The 14336-nt window shown below is 44.3% G+C and overlaps 3 protein-coding genes across 12 annotated transcripts in view; 1 reads left to right on the top strand and 2 right to left on the bottom strand.

Annotated features, from left to right (window-relative positions):
• Positions 1–4927, bottom strand: part of LOC135371248 (SRRM2 protein homolog rsr-2-like) — a 28807-nt gene extending 23880 nt beyond the window's left edge. For 6 of the 7 annotated variants that reach the window (XM_064605323.1, XM_064605327.1, XM_064605330.1 and 3 more), the window contains exons 1-3: positions 4821–4927; positions 3898–4160; positions 3655–3765 (exon numbers count right to left, since the gene is read on the bottom strand). In XM_064605323.1, the coding sequence (XP_064461393.1) occupies positions 3655–3765; positions 3898–4136 (350 nt within the window). In that variant the 5' untranslated portion in view covers positions 4137–4160; positions 4821–4927. Of the gene's footprint in view, positions 1–3654; positions 3766–3897; positions 4161–4247; positions 4613–4820 lie in introns of those variants that run through there. The other variant, XM_064605324.1, reaches the window with a different exon arrangement.
• A 43-nt stretch (positions 4928–4970) lies between these two features.
• Positions 4971–8891, top strand: LOC135371258 (THO complex subunit 6 homolog). 2 transcript variants are annotated; one of them, XM_064605347.1, is made up of 13 exons: positions 4971–5003; positions 5189–5303; positions 5387–5460; positions 5549–5600; positions 5678–5767; positions 6087–6135; positions 6209–6289; positions 6375–6477; positions 6832–6884; positions 6978–7046; positions 7719–7832; positions 8496–8621; positions 8767–8891. In XM_064605347.1, the coding sequence occupies exons 2-13, from the start codon at positions 5197–5199 to the stop codon at positions 8845–8847; spliced, it is 999 nt and encodes a 332-aa protein (XP_064461417.1). In that variant the 5' UTR covers positions 4971–5003; positions 5189–5196; the 3' UTR covers positions 8848–8891. The 2 variants fall into 2 exon arrangements, with proteins under 2 accessions (XP_064461417.1, XP_064461416.1); XM_064605346.1 differs by lacking the exon at positions 4971–5003 and adding an exon at positions 5009–5088.
• Positions 8603–14336, bottom strand: part of LOC135371251 (uncharacterized) — a 139561-nt gene continuing 133827 nt past the window's right edge. For all 3 annotated transcript variants that reach the window (XM_064605335.1, XM_064605336.1, XM_064605337.1), the window contains 2 exons: positions 10853–11022; positions 8603–10491 (listed from right to left, as the gene is read on the bottom strand). In XM_064605335.1, the coding sequence (XP_064461405.1) occupies positions 9145–10491; positions 10853–11022 (1517 nt within the window). In that variant the 3' untranslated portion in view covers positions 8603–9144. The remainder of the gene's footprint in view (positions 10492–10852; positions 11023–14336) is intronic.

Raw genomic sequence — 14336 nt, 5'->3', positions numbered from 1 at the left:
ATAGCTGATACAGTGAACAGCAGCTTGTGTGGCTGGAACCAGGGGCGTGGCAAGGAGGAGGGCCTTCAGTCACCCTCTCTGCTCAAAATGCAGGCCACCTTGTATGCACGAGACATTTCTTCACGGTGCCACAGGTTGATTCACTGAAGAGCTCAATAAATGCGATCACCATTTTGCCTCGTAAATATAGGAGCAAAGATAGACAGTTATAAAAATATTAAAACGGGAAGCCAGGTTCGGAAGAATACGGGCCGAAAGAACAAGGAAAACACTTATTTAATTTGTAGGGGCTGATTCAGAGAAAGTACCTCATATCACTCCAATGATATCAGTGGCTTTGGTGCTATCAATTGAATGGGTCAGGCTTGGCCCTGGGCTTTGCTTTCCGGGATTGCTCCAGTGTTTCCCTCACGTAGTCCTTTCATGGTCCCCCCCCCCCCCCCCCCTTTGCTAGCGTGGAACATGTAATGTGTGTGTTTATCGGTACTACAGGCAGAACTATTCACAGAACTGTTGCATCTTCCCGGTTCTCGTGCCTGAAGTTTTCGGGTTTAACCTGATTCTTCCCCGAATTGAAGGTTGCCTCTTTAGGGTGAAACCCCATTTTTACCCGGCAAATTGCCCTCACTGAGATGTCTGTAGGAATGTGCACTAACTTGTTTGGCAGTAAATGTAGTTGCACCATCACTTGTACCGAACCAGTTCAGTTAGCTTGAGTAACCAAGCCAGATTTCTCCCCGAATTTACAGCACATGTTTATTTACCCGATTTTTACTCCTTGAATTAAAAAAAAAAATTCCCGAAAACTTCAGGCTCTTGTATCATTCAACAGAAAAAACAAAATTCGTTAATTAACAGCACACAGAGCGTCATGCACTTTGACACTGGGCAGACAGGCTTTCTTCTTCTTTTTCTGTTCCCCCCTACTCCTAAAAAAAATAAATAAAAAAAATGGCCGCCATGCCCCTGGCTGGAACAATCACATAAAACAAAAGTGGTGCATTTTTTTTGTGCTTCACTGTAAAATCATGTATTTGGAATAGACAACATAGCGGGAAGGGGTGAATGCTGTTCCATAGATTTCCATTGATGCCTATCAGTGGAGTGAATTACCATGTCACTATCCAGCGAATTGCTGGTGCACTAAAGAACAAAATCATGCGGCGTGCCCTGCAACTATTTTGTGCAACGAAGGAAAGAATGCAAACTTGGCATAGCTTATGTACTTCACTGATGACATATACCGGTGACTTGTAAACCAGCATTCTTTCTTGTACACTGAGCACACTGCCTTAAATACTATCACTCAGTTCCCATATGGAGAAGTGCTGTGTATGGAAGGTGCACGAGGGCAGTCTGTACAACAAAATATGCAGCCAACTAAAGAAGTAGCACAATTTTATTCCTCTTTGTCTCGTTGCCTCTGGCATATCTTCTGCTGTGCAGCAATCACTCATTATAGCAATACTTCTCCACAAGTGCATCTGTCATTTGAAGCATCTTTATGTACTGTAAAAGTTTTTTTTTTGTTTGCATGGAACAATGTTTTGCGTTTAGATACACTATTTCCTCTAAACACTCGTTCCCGTTTGCAGCTGCATCACGTTTCCAATCGCGTATTACTGAACATCACTATGAGCAATGTAGGAACCACGACTACGTCAGACAGATTCAGAAGTCAGCCCTGATGGATTTCATGTCTTAGTGAAATGTAGACTGCATATTCGGTATTCAGTGCCAGGTTGAACATCCATACGTTGAATCAAGGCAGGCCACCTACTTCTTGCTGGCTCATTTGCCGAAACCTGATGCAAGCGAAAACCGCACGTCCTTTTGTTTGTTTGTTTGTTTCACTTGCGCAGCCTCAACCTCACACGGCATCGCTGTAGGCCTCCACAATGAAGCACACACTTGTGCAACACACGTATACGGGCAATTACACAGGCTCTATCTGGATTACAATGAATGAAAACGAGAGACGCATCAAGCCGCAAAGAGCCACATTGAGCACCGCCACATATAAGGCGTCGATGGCGCCGTACGTACGGTGTGTACGCCCTACTTGTAGACGCACGCAATGATGATAAAAGAAGCGTAAAAGAACCACCGTAGCGCGCCGTCGGTAAACAGATACCATTTTCAAAATGTTTATGCTCGTTTAAAGGAAAAGCAAAACGTTCTGGTCACCACGATATTTTCAAACCTGCATTTTCAACGACGTACCTATACGATTTAAGTATATGTAGGGCCTGACTTTTTAGGGTTAAACCCGTATCCACCCGATATTTACCCCCCCGAACGAAATCTGTAAAATTCGGGTTTAACCCGAATCTACCAGAAAACAGCCGGGTCGCGTGGCACACTCGTAAGCGTGCATTAAAATAAAGTTTGATAACATTGCTAAACATTAGTTCCATGTTAAGACAAATTTTTATATAAAAAAAAATCACCTGAATTCCTGACGACAGAATATGCCGTAACAGGATTTAACCCGAATACACCCGAATTTTCAAATGAAAAATATCACCCGATATTTACCCCCCCGAATTTGGCCAAAAATAAAACCCGAAAAAGTCAGGCCCTAAGTATATGTAGTGTAACATTCCGCCAAAAGAACACATATTTACTCTCGTTAATAGCCCGTGAAAACTTTACAGCCTGGCGATCTGTCTACGGCCATATTTGTTGCTGTCGTACCGGGTGCAAGAAATGGAGCAACGGTGATATGCAGTACGTATTTGTGCACGTATTCCAAAGGTGCAGAATCAACTTTCTAAACCAAAGAAAAACATTATTACGAGGGAATTGTGGTACATACACGCCGAAAAATTTTTGCCACAGTTCATTCTCACCCATCGCAGCTTAGTGACACTTCCGTAAGCAGTGCACAAACAATGTAGTGAAATTGACATTCCCTTGGAAGGAGCGCACTTCACAAAAATTACACTAAACTAGCCATTGTGACAGGGGTACAAGATGCCTGATGCACCTGAGGCTGTGACAGTTGCAAAGTTCTACAGCGGAACAGAGCTGTTGTTCTACCTTCTCCTTATTCTACGAGGAAAGGGGGGAGGGGGGGATGTTGCCAGGGCATACAGTTCTTGTGTATGTGTTGTGAGTATTATGTTTTTTTTATTGATACACGACGTAAGCTAGCGTCAAGCACTGTCGAGCATTGTCAGTCCCTGGGAGCCATCTGACAGCGTGAGTGTCAGAATCATAAAGAAGATGGCACAAGTAGTGCAAAGCACTGACACCGAAACGGAAGTGAATGATAAGCGGATATTCACCACAACGTGTTTTGGCGCAAAGTTGTTTGGACTTTTCACGATTGCTCTACTTTTTAAGTGTCAACTGTGTGTAATTGTGGTTCCGTTACAACAGTAAGCTTGCTGTGTGCTCCGCTGACGCAGCAGAACGATGATGTCATGCAAACAAACACACATTTACATTTTCTTGCACACTGTGTATATTCGTACCATTTCATATCAAGCTCAGTACTTTATAAAAGCTGTTTCGATAACAGTATCTTTCACATTTCAGATTGTGTGAAAAAAACGCAGTGTTCACGTTCTGTTCTGTACCTGTGTCTTGGCATGTACTGACACTAGATCATACAACATGTCTACGAAGCCTTCAGAGGTTAACACTTACATTGGCCGCCCCGATGCGTCTCGCGGGACACCCATATCAAGGACATCAGCTTGTTCCAGCAGTGCCTGTCTGAATTCTTCCACCTTCGTTTCAATCTCCGCCTCGGTGTATCTGAAAGCCCAACAGCCCTGCACCTTGAGCTGAATTCCAAAGGAGCAGAAAATATACAAAGCCCCAGCAACCGTACTGCTATGCACGGTTATCCTTAACAGCTGTTAAGCCACATAAGACGTTTCGGCTTACCCTTGTTCTTCCATTTCTTCTTGCAACTCGAGACACCTGATCTCAAGCTTGCGTTTGCGCTCGTGGTCCAAGATTTCCTGATTAGCTTTACGGTTCATCAATGCATCAAGCTGTTTGATGTCCTCCTCGGTCTTGTAGTTCACCTTGTCCTTCAGTCGGTTCACAAAGCAGAGGTTGCGCTGCACGTAGCCGTTGGTCCCACTGCCCCGAGGGGTCTGCAGCCCAATACCGTTGTACATGATTGTGGTGTCGGTTTACTGGTTCTGTGGAGATGAGGTTATACAAACGTAAGACAAATAGAGGAACGGTCGGGCTCACATATAATCTGCTGTTATATATGTTAAACTCACGTTTCCTTATTCTGTTGTCTATATATTTCTCTTTTCCTTATTCTAAACTAAACACCTGTGTAAACATTACTGAAGTAAATGCGCTTAAAACAGCTCGAGTAAACATTCTTCACCGGAGTCAGCGATGAGCGAAAGTTTTGGGGTGCAAACGGTGAATACACGAGCATAAGGCATTACACGCGCAGTAAATTTCTTTCTGCAACTAGAAAACGCCAAATTTCGTAAATAAAGTGCGTAACGAGGAATTATTTGAGGACAGCTAAGCAAATAGAAAACGTAGCGTCCGTGCAATGTGTTTCAGCGTGAACACTCTGTAAGAGCGGTCGCGCGAAAACGACTAACAAATCGAAATCGATATTCGCAAAGAATGGAACAGACAGGTGACGGCAGACCAACGTACTGCGACCTAAAATGCAGGCTGTGACAAAAGGCGTACAGGCGTACAAGCAGCGCGAAATGCGATCTCGAACGCGATCGCTAGCCCGCCTGGCGACAAATTGATGCATCGACAATGGTCAGCCGACTCCGGTTAGTAACCACAAATCATTCACGGGGTAGTTACAAGTAGCTTACTTTTCACGAATATGTGATACGCACGTCTGCAACGTACACAAACACCACCGCCATAAGCTCAGAAACCAAACAACAACAAAAGAAAAAAAGGCAAAGAAAATCCCAGAAGGCTTTGCAAATTTTAGTTCCGCTCCTTCCCGCTAGGCGTGTGTCAACAAATTGCACGAGTTGTCTGCTCTGCCGGTTAATTTTCTTGTGTTTATCCACATTTCGTGCATGTTTAGTCGACGCAAGGGATCGATCTGCTGCTGGCTGTTCCCAGTAGATAGTCAGTGTCGAGCCGCCAAAATTTTTTGTTTGCGTTGACGATATTAGAGGCGCTGTAAATGATCTTTGCATGATGCAGCGGAGAGTGTTTTCTCTTTCAGGTACAAATATGGAAAAACTGAGAAAGTACTACACCACCGTGTATGCCCAGTGTTTTTCCCCATGTCATAAATACTTAGTAGCAGCGAATAACTATGGAGAAATTGCTGTGTTCGCGTAAGTTTGAGAGACAACTGTGATTCCTGAGCAATGATTCCTCGAAAAGTGTTCAGACATGCTGCACTCTCTCCCATTTTTAGAGTTACTGATTTTTTGAGTCACGAAGACAATATACTAGATGACTGCAGGAGGGAACCAATGTACAAATTTCAGGGTAAGTGCTTTTATGAGCAAGAAAGCACCTCTCAAAGTTGCAGTTGTACTTGGGAGGACAATAATTTGTCAACCTGCTTTTCTAACAGCACACAATAATGCCATCTACTCCATGGTTATGTCAGAGAACTTCGTGATCAGGTACCTTCGTAAAAGTTTTGTCCTAACCCTGTATCGTCCCAATAAGAAAACTAATACGTTGTTGGTCATAAACACAGTGGTGGAAGTGGAGAAATTATGGCTTGGGACTGGAGTACCATCAAGAAGAAATCTGCAAAGTTAGCCTGGTCACTCACCATCCCACAGGGGTAGGTACCTGCCCTGTTTGCTCCAACAGCTCGTTGTAGTTACAATGTCCACATAGTAATGCATTTGAACATGCGTAACAATGAACTTATTAACAAAGTTACAAAACTGATGAGTTGTTTAAAATTTCAGCTATTTAGCATATGTATATGCTAGTAAGACATTTCGGTATTCAATTCGGTACAATCTGTGCATCAAGGATTCTTGATAATGCAGATATCGCATGGCGAAAAAGTGTGTCCTATCCGAAAGTCTAAGTCAGTTTTGTCCTGACTGTGCAAAACGCTGTTTCATCAGAATTGGAATCCTTTTCTTTTTCAGTGAAAACCTGCTGCAGCCAGAAATCAATGCACTCGTGCTTACAGGCAAAGTTAGTATACAAAAATTATGTGTAGAACAAAAATTTCAAGTGTGGGCACTTCAATGCATGTTTTCCATGTCAGGATTCAGAACCAAGAATGCTGCTCGCCGGCTGTGGGGACAATAAAATTTACGCTTGGGACATCGAAACAAGGACGCTGTTGGTAATACATTTAAAACTGACCGTGTGCATCTGAATGCCGAATATGGACGTTGAGCAAACATTAGTAACACTTGCCCATTGAATAGCATACGTTAACGGGACACACAGACTACATCCACGGCATTGCACTAGCATCAAGCAGTACGGAACTCTACTCAGCGAGCGAGGACGGGTCTGTGAAGCAGTGGGGTGAGTTACTCCGATACCTATGTTGCTAGCCGATAAAATGAAACGATGAAACCACTACGAACAACAAGTGTGTCAGACAGCCCTCCCTGTATCTTGCTGGTGCCAATTTCACTATGCTTCTTCTCTCAACACTTCAACCACTCACAAGTGATACCTTCTGTATAAGTAATAATGAAATAATCCAACATTCAGCAACATTTTAATAAGATCCTCGCCTGTCGTCGGAAAGAATGAAAGCAGAGAACTGGTCACAAGTTGCGACATTGAGATGATACATGTGAAGATGATGCCACCAACATCAGCCCAAGCAGGGAATTACGAACGAAAGCGTTTTTGCTTTTTGTTTTCTTTCAGATCTTAGAAACACAACTAAAGAACAGAGCAGCATTGAGCCATATAAGAACGAGGCAAGTTGAGGAGCACTGAGCGCTCCTCATCATCTTTGGTTACCTCGATTGACTCTCGTATCAACTCTCTCGTCATTCTATGTGCATCTGCAGGAACTGCAACGTCCACTCTATGGCAAATGGATTGGCTGTGTGGCTCTTGACTCGAATGATGATTGGCTGGTAAGAACTATGCTAAATGTACAAAAGCCTGACGTCTTTAAAGGAATTGTGACACTTTTTCACATGTTGTCCATTGTATCATGCACAAATAGTACAGCATAGCAGAGTATAGAGGGGAAAATGCTATTGTTCTATGTGTTGCAGTTGTTGAGATACGGAACCTTGAACTCACATCTGTGTCAGGGTCCAGCATTAGAGGGGCGAAAGCATATGGCCATTCGTATTGGTTCCCGTATCATGTGACCTCACTGTCACTGCCTCATTGGAGGAGACGCTCTCAGTGATGTCAGGGCTTGATGACTTTCTACGCGTCTATTACACTGTGATAGATGTTCGTTACTCATGCACGCATCCCAAGGAGCGCAATATCTTGGCCCAATATTGGATGGATATTGGCAATATACTGGTCCCATACTGCAGTAATAGTTGGACCAGTATTGCCAATTAATAGCCAATATTGTGCCAAGATGTTATGCTGCTTGGGATTGTCCTGCACACATCCGCTTTAAGAACTGGAAGGCTGCTTGCTTAGACACGTAATGTGACTGGAAAAACGTCTGTGGATTAGCTCAGAGTGTGTCTAACCAGTGATAGGAAGTGTGTGCACATTTCTTGGTTTACTGAGCATATAGTTTGAAGCCCAATACAGTGCTATTAATTCTCCTACTATAGCTATGTGGAGGTGGCCCTACACTCTGCATCTGGCATATAAGCAGCTGCAGTCCTGTTACACCTCTGACAAGCATGTCGCGTCCCGCCACCGTGGCTCTGTTTTACGATGACATGGTGAGAACAACCATTTTTGTGCCATGCTACATCCTCATACCTAGACTTCATATCTACAGCGTGTCCCAAATAACTTGAACAAAGATTTAAAAAAAAATGATGAAGCTCTGCGAACAAATGAAACCGATGTTAGCATTAAAAAAAATACCGCAAGATACCAAATAGTGCCCGGCAAAAGAAAATACCAAATACAATTTCAGCATGTTGTCGTGTTTTTTTAAAAAAACATTTTGCTGGCTTTCTTTTTAGGCCAAAACAGAAAAATACACGTTGGAAACAACTTAGACGAATGTTTCCCGAGGCAGTCTAGTACACTGCAATTGATACCTTGGTCCTTAAAACCATATCTTAAAGGTTAGCTAATTAATCTTATCTAATTAATTAGGAATAATAAAAAAATACTCTCGACTATGATACATGAGTGCTAACGATATTCAATAGATTTCATTCGAGTAGAGCACTCCATTTTTAATCAATATTTGGTATGTGTTGGTTGGGAAGCCTCGCATATATTCTAACATTCTTCACAGCATTCACGGAAGTGTGCGGTGATACACATTTCACATTAAAACGTGTTGACCGTATGTGATTATGGTACGTGCAAAAATTCTGTCCTGGCATATGAAGTGTTTTCTAATGCAATTCCACTGCATGATACTACAGGTTCTGGGAGCTGGTAATGATCCAAGTGTATGCCACTGGAGCTTCAGTGGCGACCTCAAAGCAAAGGTCGAGACGTCTGCATCTAATCTGTACAGTGTAGCCATTAATGACACTCCACCCTACAAGGTGCGTGCACAAAACATTTCACCACAATGTCGTAGCAGGATAACTTCAAATGACAACACGTTTCTTTTATTGACATCTCAGTATTTTGGTGTGTGCTTTCATGAGCATAAGTGCTGATGAGTTTTCTTTTTTTTCTTTTTTTTAGGCTCTGTGTGCAGCAGGATCAAGTTACAAGATTGAAGTATGTACAAACTTTATGTACAGGGATTTTTCGCTGATATTTTAACATCGTCATTCTTCACCGATGTAAATAAAGCATCTTTCATCAGAGTGGTCAAGTAAGTTTTGGCTAGTGGCATATTAACATACAAGTTTTTTTTTTTTTTTTTAAATCACAATAATGTATGTACAAAACATAAATACAGATCATAAGTGCTGCATCAGTAGATGCTAGGATCCTGGTACCTGAGGATGTGCAAAAAGTAGAACAGAAACAAGGACAAGTGAAACTTATGTACATATGGTGAATGAGAGGGTATGGCAGTGAACCTGAGAGCCACCACGGACAGAGAAGAACGTGGATCTAGACGTTTGACATTCCATTACGTTCTTCAGTTGGTATGCTTTCTATCCGTAGTGTTTTGAGCTGCATAGCCATATCTGAGCAGTCATCTTTGGGTTTTGTTGTCCTGACCGACGATATGAGCTTGTCTATATTTTTCTCCAGGATTTTCTTAGCTTCTTGGTCCGTGTCCGTATCGTGAGCTGCCTTCTGGCTGGACAGGTTTCTCTGCAGCGTAGCCCTTACGTTTTCGACGTTAGTTTTCGATGGATGTGCCATCCTCGGCTGCTTTATTCCACTGCTCCCAGTCCTCCTAACCCTGTTGTCATATTTTATCCTGGCAGCGCCATTTTCTCTGTTCCTCGCTTGCAGCCGTACGTTTGATTTCTTCGCAGATTGTGTGTCGATATCCGATCTGTTTTGGTTTTGATTCCTCAGGACAGCTTCATCATCCAATCTCTTCAGTAGATGTCTGTTTGCACCGTACGGTGTTTCCCAAGGCTCTAGCTTCGTCGACGCCGGTAAAATCCCGAGCGGCGTGCAGTTGGTGTAGAACAGGTAGCCTTTGACACCGTGAGGCGTCTGCACGCAGATCCAGTCCTCATCGCGGAAGAGTGCGGTCACCAGGGTCCCCATGGGGAGCGACATCTGTTGGAAGGGTGGATTCGAACTGAGACTGAGGTGGAGCCTCGCACATTGCATCACAACCATGGGCACCTGAGCAGGATCTTCCTTTGAAGCCTTCCGCAACGTTTCATCCGCATCGCACACCGAAAATCGCTTTAACTTTGTCGGGTACGCCCTAGCCCGCTGTGTCTTCCGCGACAGCTGTTCCGCCTTGTCCTGGCGCTTTGGTGTGCTCTGCATCACCCTTACACTCAGAGGATGATTCGCTGGTACATTCTTCAGGCATTGTGGTTTTGACACATTCTGTGCCGCGATCTTGTCCGACTTGGGCGTCACGACGCGGAACGCGGAAGGCGAATCTCGCTCGCTTAGAACGCCTCTTAGCCTCGTCGTCTTTCTGCTGTCGGTGATCCTCGGTGCGGTCAAGCTGTGAGGCGCGGAGTGCAGATCCTGTGACTGGAGCAACCTGCTTTCTTCTTCTTTTGGAGGGATGATTTTGAATATCTTATCTCGACTCGGCTGTTGTCTCGTGTTCCACAGCGGAATGTATTCGTTCTCGGCCTGGTGCTGATGGTTTGTGATGTTATTCGCCGAGACTTTGTCTTCTGCTGCGCTGAATTGCGGAATGTGTGGCTCCAGCGTGGAGAGTCCGTAGGCTGGATTTTCAGCTACTTGACAGCAACAGCAGCATTCTCTGTCGAGGGGCATTGAAGTAGAACAACTGTATTCGCTGCAGGTGTCCTGGAAGAGAGCAAACAAGTCATCTCATAATCTCATTTTTACATTTTGAGGCACTTTTTGGAAGGTCAGTGGTGCTAGTGAGAGCAATATAGCTGCTGGAAAGGGATCAGTTGCAGAATATATTTTTCTCAGCTGTTGTTAATATAATGCCACACTGTTAATTTTAGGCGCATGCATATTTGTGGTTACCTACAATCGCCTCAGATATGTAAGAAGTGGCCATCCCGCTGCACTTTGTCATAACAAAGTACCACTCTCGTGTGTCGCTGAAGCACAGTTTTTGATGGTAAGCTTATATACTTAAAAATATTTTAAATGAAAATTAGAAGAGTAATTTTAGGAGAATGAGGTTTATGCATACATCAAAGCCACCAGAGGAGCAGTCATTTTCTTCATCACTGCAGCAACTCGAATCTCCCCCGTAGTCTGAACAGTGGTCGGGAATCCCTTGCAAGTTGTTGGTGCTGCAGTTGAAATGCACTATGTTGGGTGCATTGATGTGTCCTGGTCCCAGCTTGCGCTGAATGCCACCTGGAATAAGGAACCACGCAAGAATAAGTGTGCAGTGCAAGCAGTACATCTCAGTTGGACAGCACTGTGACGACAACCTTCCACCTTCTTTAGAAATAATGCAACAATGTGGTGCGCAAAGAAGAAAAAAAGTGTTTCACCATTGCCATCATGTAACACTTTTTTCTTCTATCAAAGGATGGAAAGAATTCCATTTGAAACATTTGCAAATGCAATTCTTCCCTTTCGTTTTCTGTCAGAGTGAAACGATTAAGAGCTGCATGTTTCTGCAGTATTGAATTCCGGGTTGAAAAAGTTCACATTAAAGGAGCTGTGCAGGTATCCCGGAAGAGGGTAAATAAGTTATCGATAGTGGATGTCGTTAGAGCTGTTTTTAGGTTGAACCTAGTAAAACCTGTTTTTAGCCCTGATTTGCATCACCGTCACTTCGAGTAATACTTCGAATCATCCCCCCCCCTCCTAAATTTTTTTCGTTTTTAGCTGCGGCATATTGTGCAAAAAACAATATACGCTCTTGCACAAGAACGGTAAACCCAGAAGATCTGTAACGCACGCGCGAGCACGCAAAGTCTTCAATGTGCACACCCTCTAGAAACTCCAACTCTTTCAGAGAGCCCGACTAGTGTTGACATCACTCCGTGACGTGAAATTGTCCCGCATGCAGCGCCACGCCGCGTCCGTAGCCGACGAATTTTCAGTGGGCGATGAGACCTCGCGGTGGCACTATGTCGCGCGAGACCTTACTACGTCACGCTAGGAGATGGTGCCGGACGTTCAAGGTCGCGCCGCACAGCTTACGTGGCTTATGGCTGCTACTTCGGGGTGCTTTTTGAAATTTAATTGCGTATGGTCCTAGGGACCTGTTTCACATTCGCGTGGTCCTAGCGGGTCTCCACTTGTGTCGTTCCCATCCAGCGCCATCTATTGAACACGGTGATAACTTTGTCCGGCGCACCGCAGATCATCGGCGCATGCGCATAAGCAGTTGTGAAAAAGGTCCAATGGGAGAGAGGAAACTGGGGAGCTGTTCAGACAGCTTCTGTACTTCCACAGCACATCGTCTGTGCTGATCCGTGGGTTTGCTCCTAATTACTGGATCTGGAAAATTTTGAAGCAATAGCTTCATGAGTCCAACCGCTGTGTAGGACCGTCCATAGCTTTTAGGACAACGTGGCAGTGACCACGCGACACAACATTTACCGCCAGCCATGGCACTGTAAAGCTAACGCCAATTTTTTCCCCTCTCGTTCTTTAATTTCGAACATTTGGTGACAAGCTCAAATACTGTGTCCTTTGTGTAATTCAGTTGTGGTGGTCATCCTGCGAAGATTAAAGATCGTAACAGCGCACGAGGCAAAGATGAAGGGAGAACGGAGACGGTACTATTCGCTGCACTCGCAACTTGAGAAGTTTTAATTTCACATGACACACGTTTATAAAGGTAATACAAATTCCATCTTTCCACTTCTTCCTGTAGATAGCGAGACTAAGGAAGCGATGCCAAATATTCAATCTCTTCTGGCAGCAACAAGACAGGCAGCGTTCTTATACAGTAATCTGCAGTAGGCTTCTAAAATTTCCCTTCTTGTTTGTGTGTCTACTTTGTGTAAAATTGTTGTATTCTCAAAGATGGGATTACACCCACGTTAGTACGTACCACCTACCCCAGTTCAGAACTGTTGGTCATCCTGCAGCATGAAACCTTAAATAATTACACCTTTTATACTTTTTTTTCTACTTTTGCCCTAGTAACAGGTGCGCTGCACTGCTGCCACTTATCTAAATTATCAGCTACAGCGTTCCGCTGCAAAACAACCTATTTTGTTCCAGATTTTCTAATTGCTCCCGGAAAGTAATTAATCTCGGTCAGGAGCTAGAAGGACGTGGAGACAAGGCAGCGACATTGAAAAATGTCGCCGATCGGGAAGGCGTCTCGCGCATTCCTAGACAGACATTCAGCTTCCTTATCGAACATTGAGTATGCATCTCACGCGCGAGCACATTTCTTTTATTTACGCTCCGCGTAGTCCGTCGCTGGGAACGCCCGCGAATGCGCGCTCTCTCCATGCGCAAACGGTCAACCGTGTGTCGTCTGCAATCTGCATTCGTGTCTCATGGTTGTCGGGCCATCTGCTACAATACGGCTAAGTTTTTATTAAACCGCGTGAGTATACATTCAAAAAATAAGGCAAACTCGCCACGATTAGTTTGCCAACTCTCTCGTACGCGCGGAATATTATGGCCATAAAGAAATACTTTATGGATATGCTGCTTGCCAATTCTACCAGCTGGCAGCGAACAAGCGTTGGCCCTAATGGAAAATATTGCCACCAAAAGAGTGGTCAAGAGTGAGCACAGAGACAGAGCGCTTGGGAAATGTTCCAATGCCGTCATGGCAGTCAGGTGCTGCTCGTATTCAAATTGATGCAAGGACGCTGTGACACACCGCTCGGGGACAGGACGCTCTGAATTTGGTCCGATATCTTCGTATCTGAGATAGTACTTTCAGATGGCAAATTTCTCAGAAAAGGCAGTAAAGCATTTTTGGTACGTGTCGTGGAACATTGGAAATAAGGCAAACGTTGCGGCCTGCGGGAAGTGTCGTCTGCTTCTCTCAGCTTCCCACCGTCCCATTGGCGGAGCGCTGCAGATCAACCACGCTTGATGACGATATCTCCGAGGCCGGCCAATAAAAGCATTCCCGTTTTCCTTCTCATAAAATGCTACACGAACACTTGCTGTTGTACGATACTGCCAACGGGAAAACTCTTTCGCGAGAAAGTGAGCTCGACAATGACCACGCTATTCATCATATGATAAGAACAATAAAATATTATCCCGCTTTCCTAAGAACGCTTAAGCCTAAATAACATAATTAACATCTAATTATTGTCTGCTGTGTTACAAGAACTCATTAGACCTTCCCTTCTCTCTTCGTGTTTTGCTTTTACTCGTTCAAGCGCTCCTCGTGGCGCTTTGAGGACCACAAACTACTTCAGTATGACGTCAGAAGATGTATCCATCCCTCGTGATTGAACACTCCGTCTTGCCTTCAACTGAAGGTCTACATAACCAGGGACATTTTAACAATGTATGTACGGCGCAAAACGTCACCCGTTGAACAGCTTTGAACGAGTATGGCATGCGGACATGTCCGTCTCAATCCATTTTAGCGGCACGAGCTCCTTCGACAGGTTGAGGGACCAAAAACAGATATGAGGCGCAGCTGCATATGCTCGGGCTTTCATTTGTAAGTAAAGAGACACGGAAGGACTTCTGAGTGACGGTTTAAATGACGGAAGGAAGCAACCCAT

Source organism: Ornithodoros turicata, chromosome 10, assembly GCF_037126465.1.
Source record: "Ornithodoros turicata isolate Travis chromosome 10, ASM3712646v1, whole genome shotgun sequence".
NCBI classification, from domain to species: domain Eukaryota; kingdom Metazoa; phylum Arthropoda; class Arachnida; order Ixodida; family Argasidae; genus Ornithodoros; species Ornithodoros turicata.
Note: the sequence above shows the minus strand (reverse complement) of the source record. Positions and strands in the feature narration are given on the sequence as shown.

Coding starts and splice junctions, on each gene's coding strand:
- LOC135371258 (XM_064605346.1), top strand. CDS start 5,037: ATGTTTAGTCGACGCAAGGGATCGATCTGCTGCTGGCTGTTCCCAGTA. Junction 6,136..6,208: donor CACTCGTGCTTACAGGCAAA/GTTAGTATACAA, acceptor TTTCCATGTCAG/GATTCAGAACCAAGAATGCT. Junction 7,833..8,495: donor CTCTGTTTTACGATGACATG/GTGAGAACAACC, acceptor ATGATACTACAG/GTTCTGGGAGCTGGTAATGA.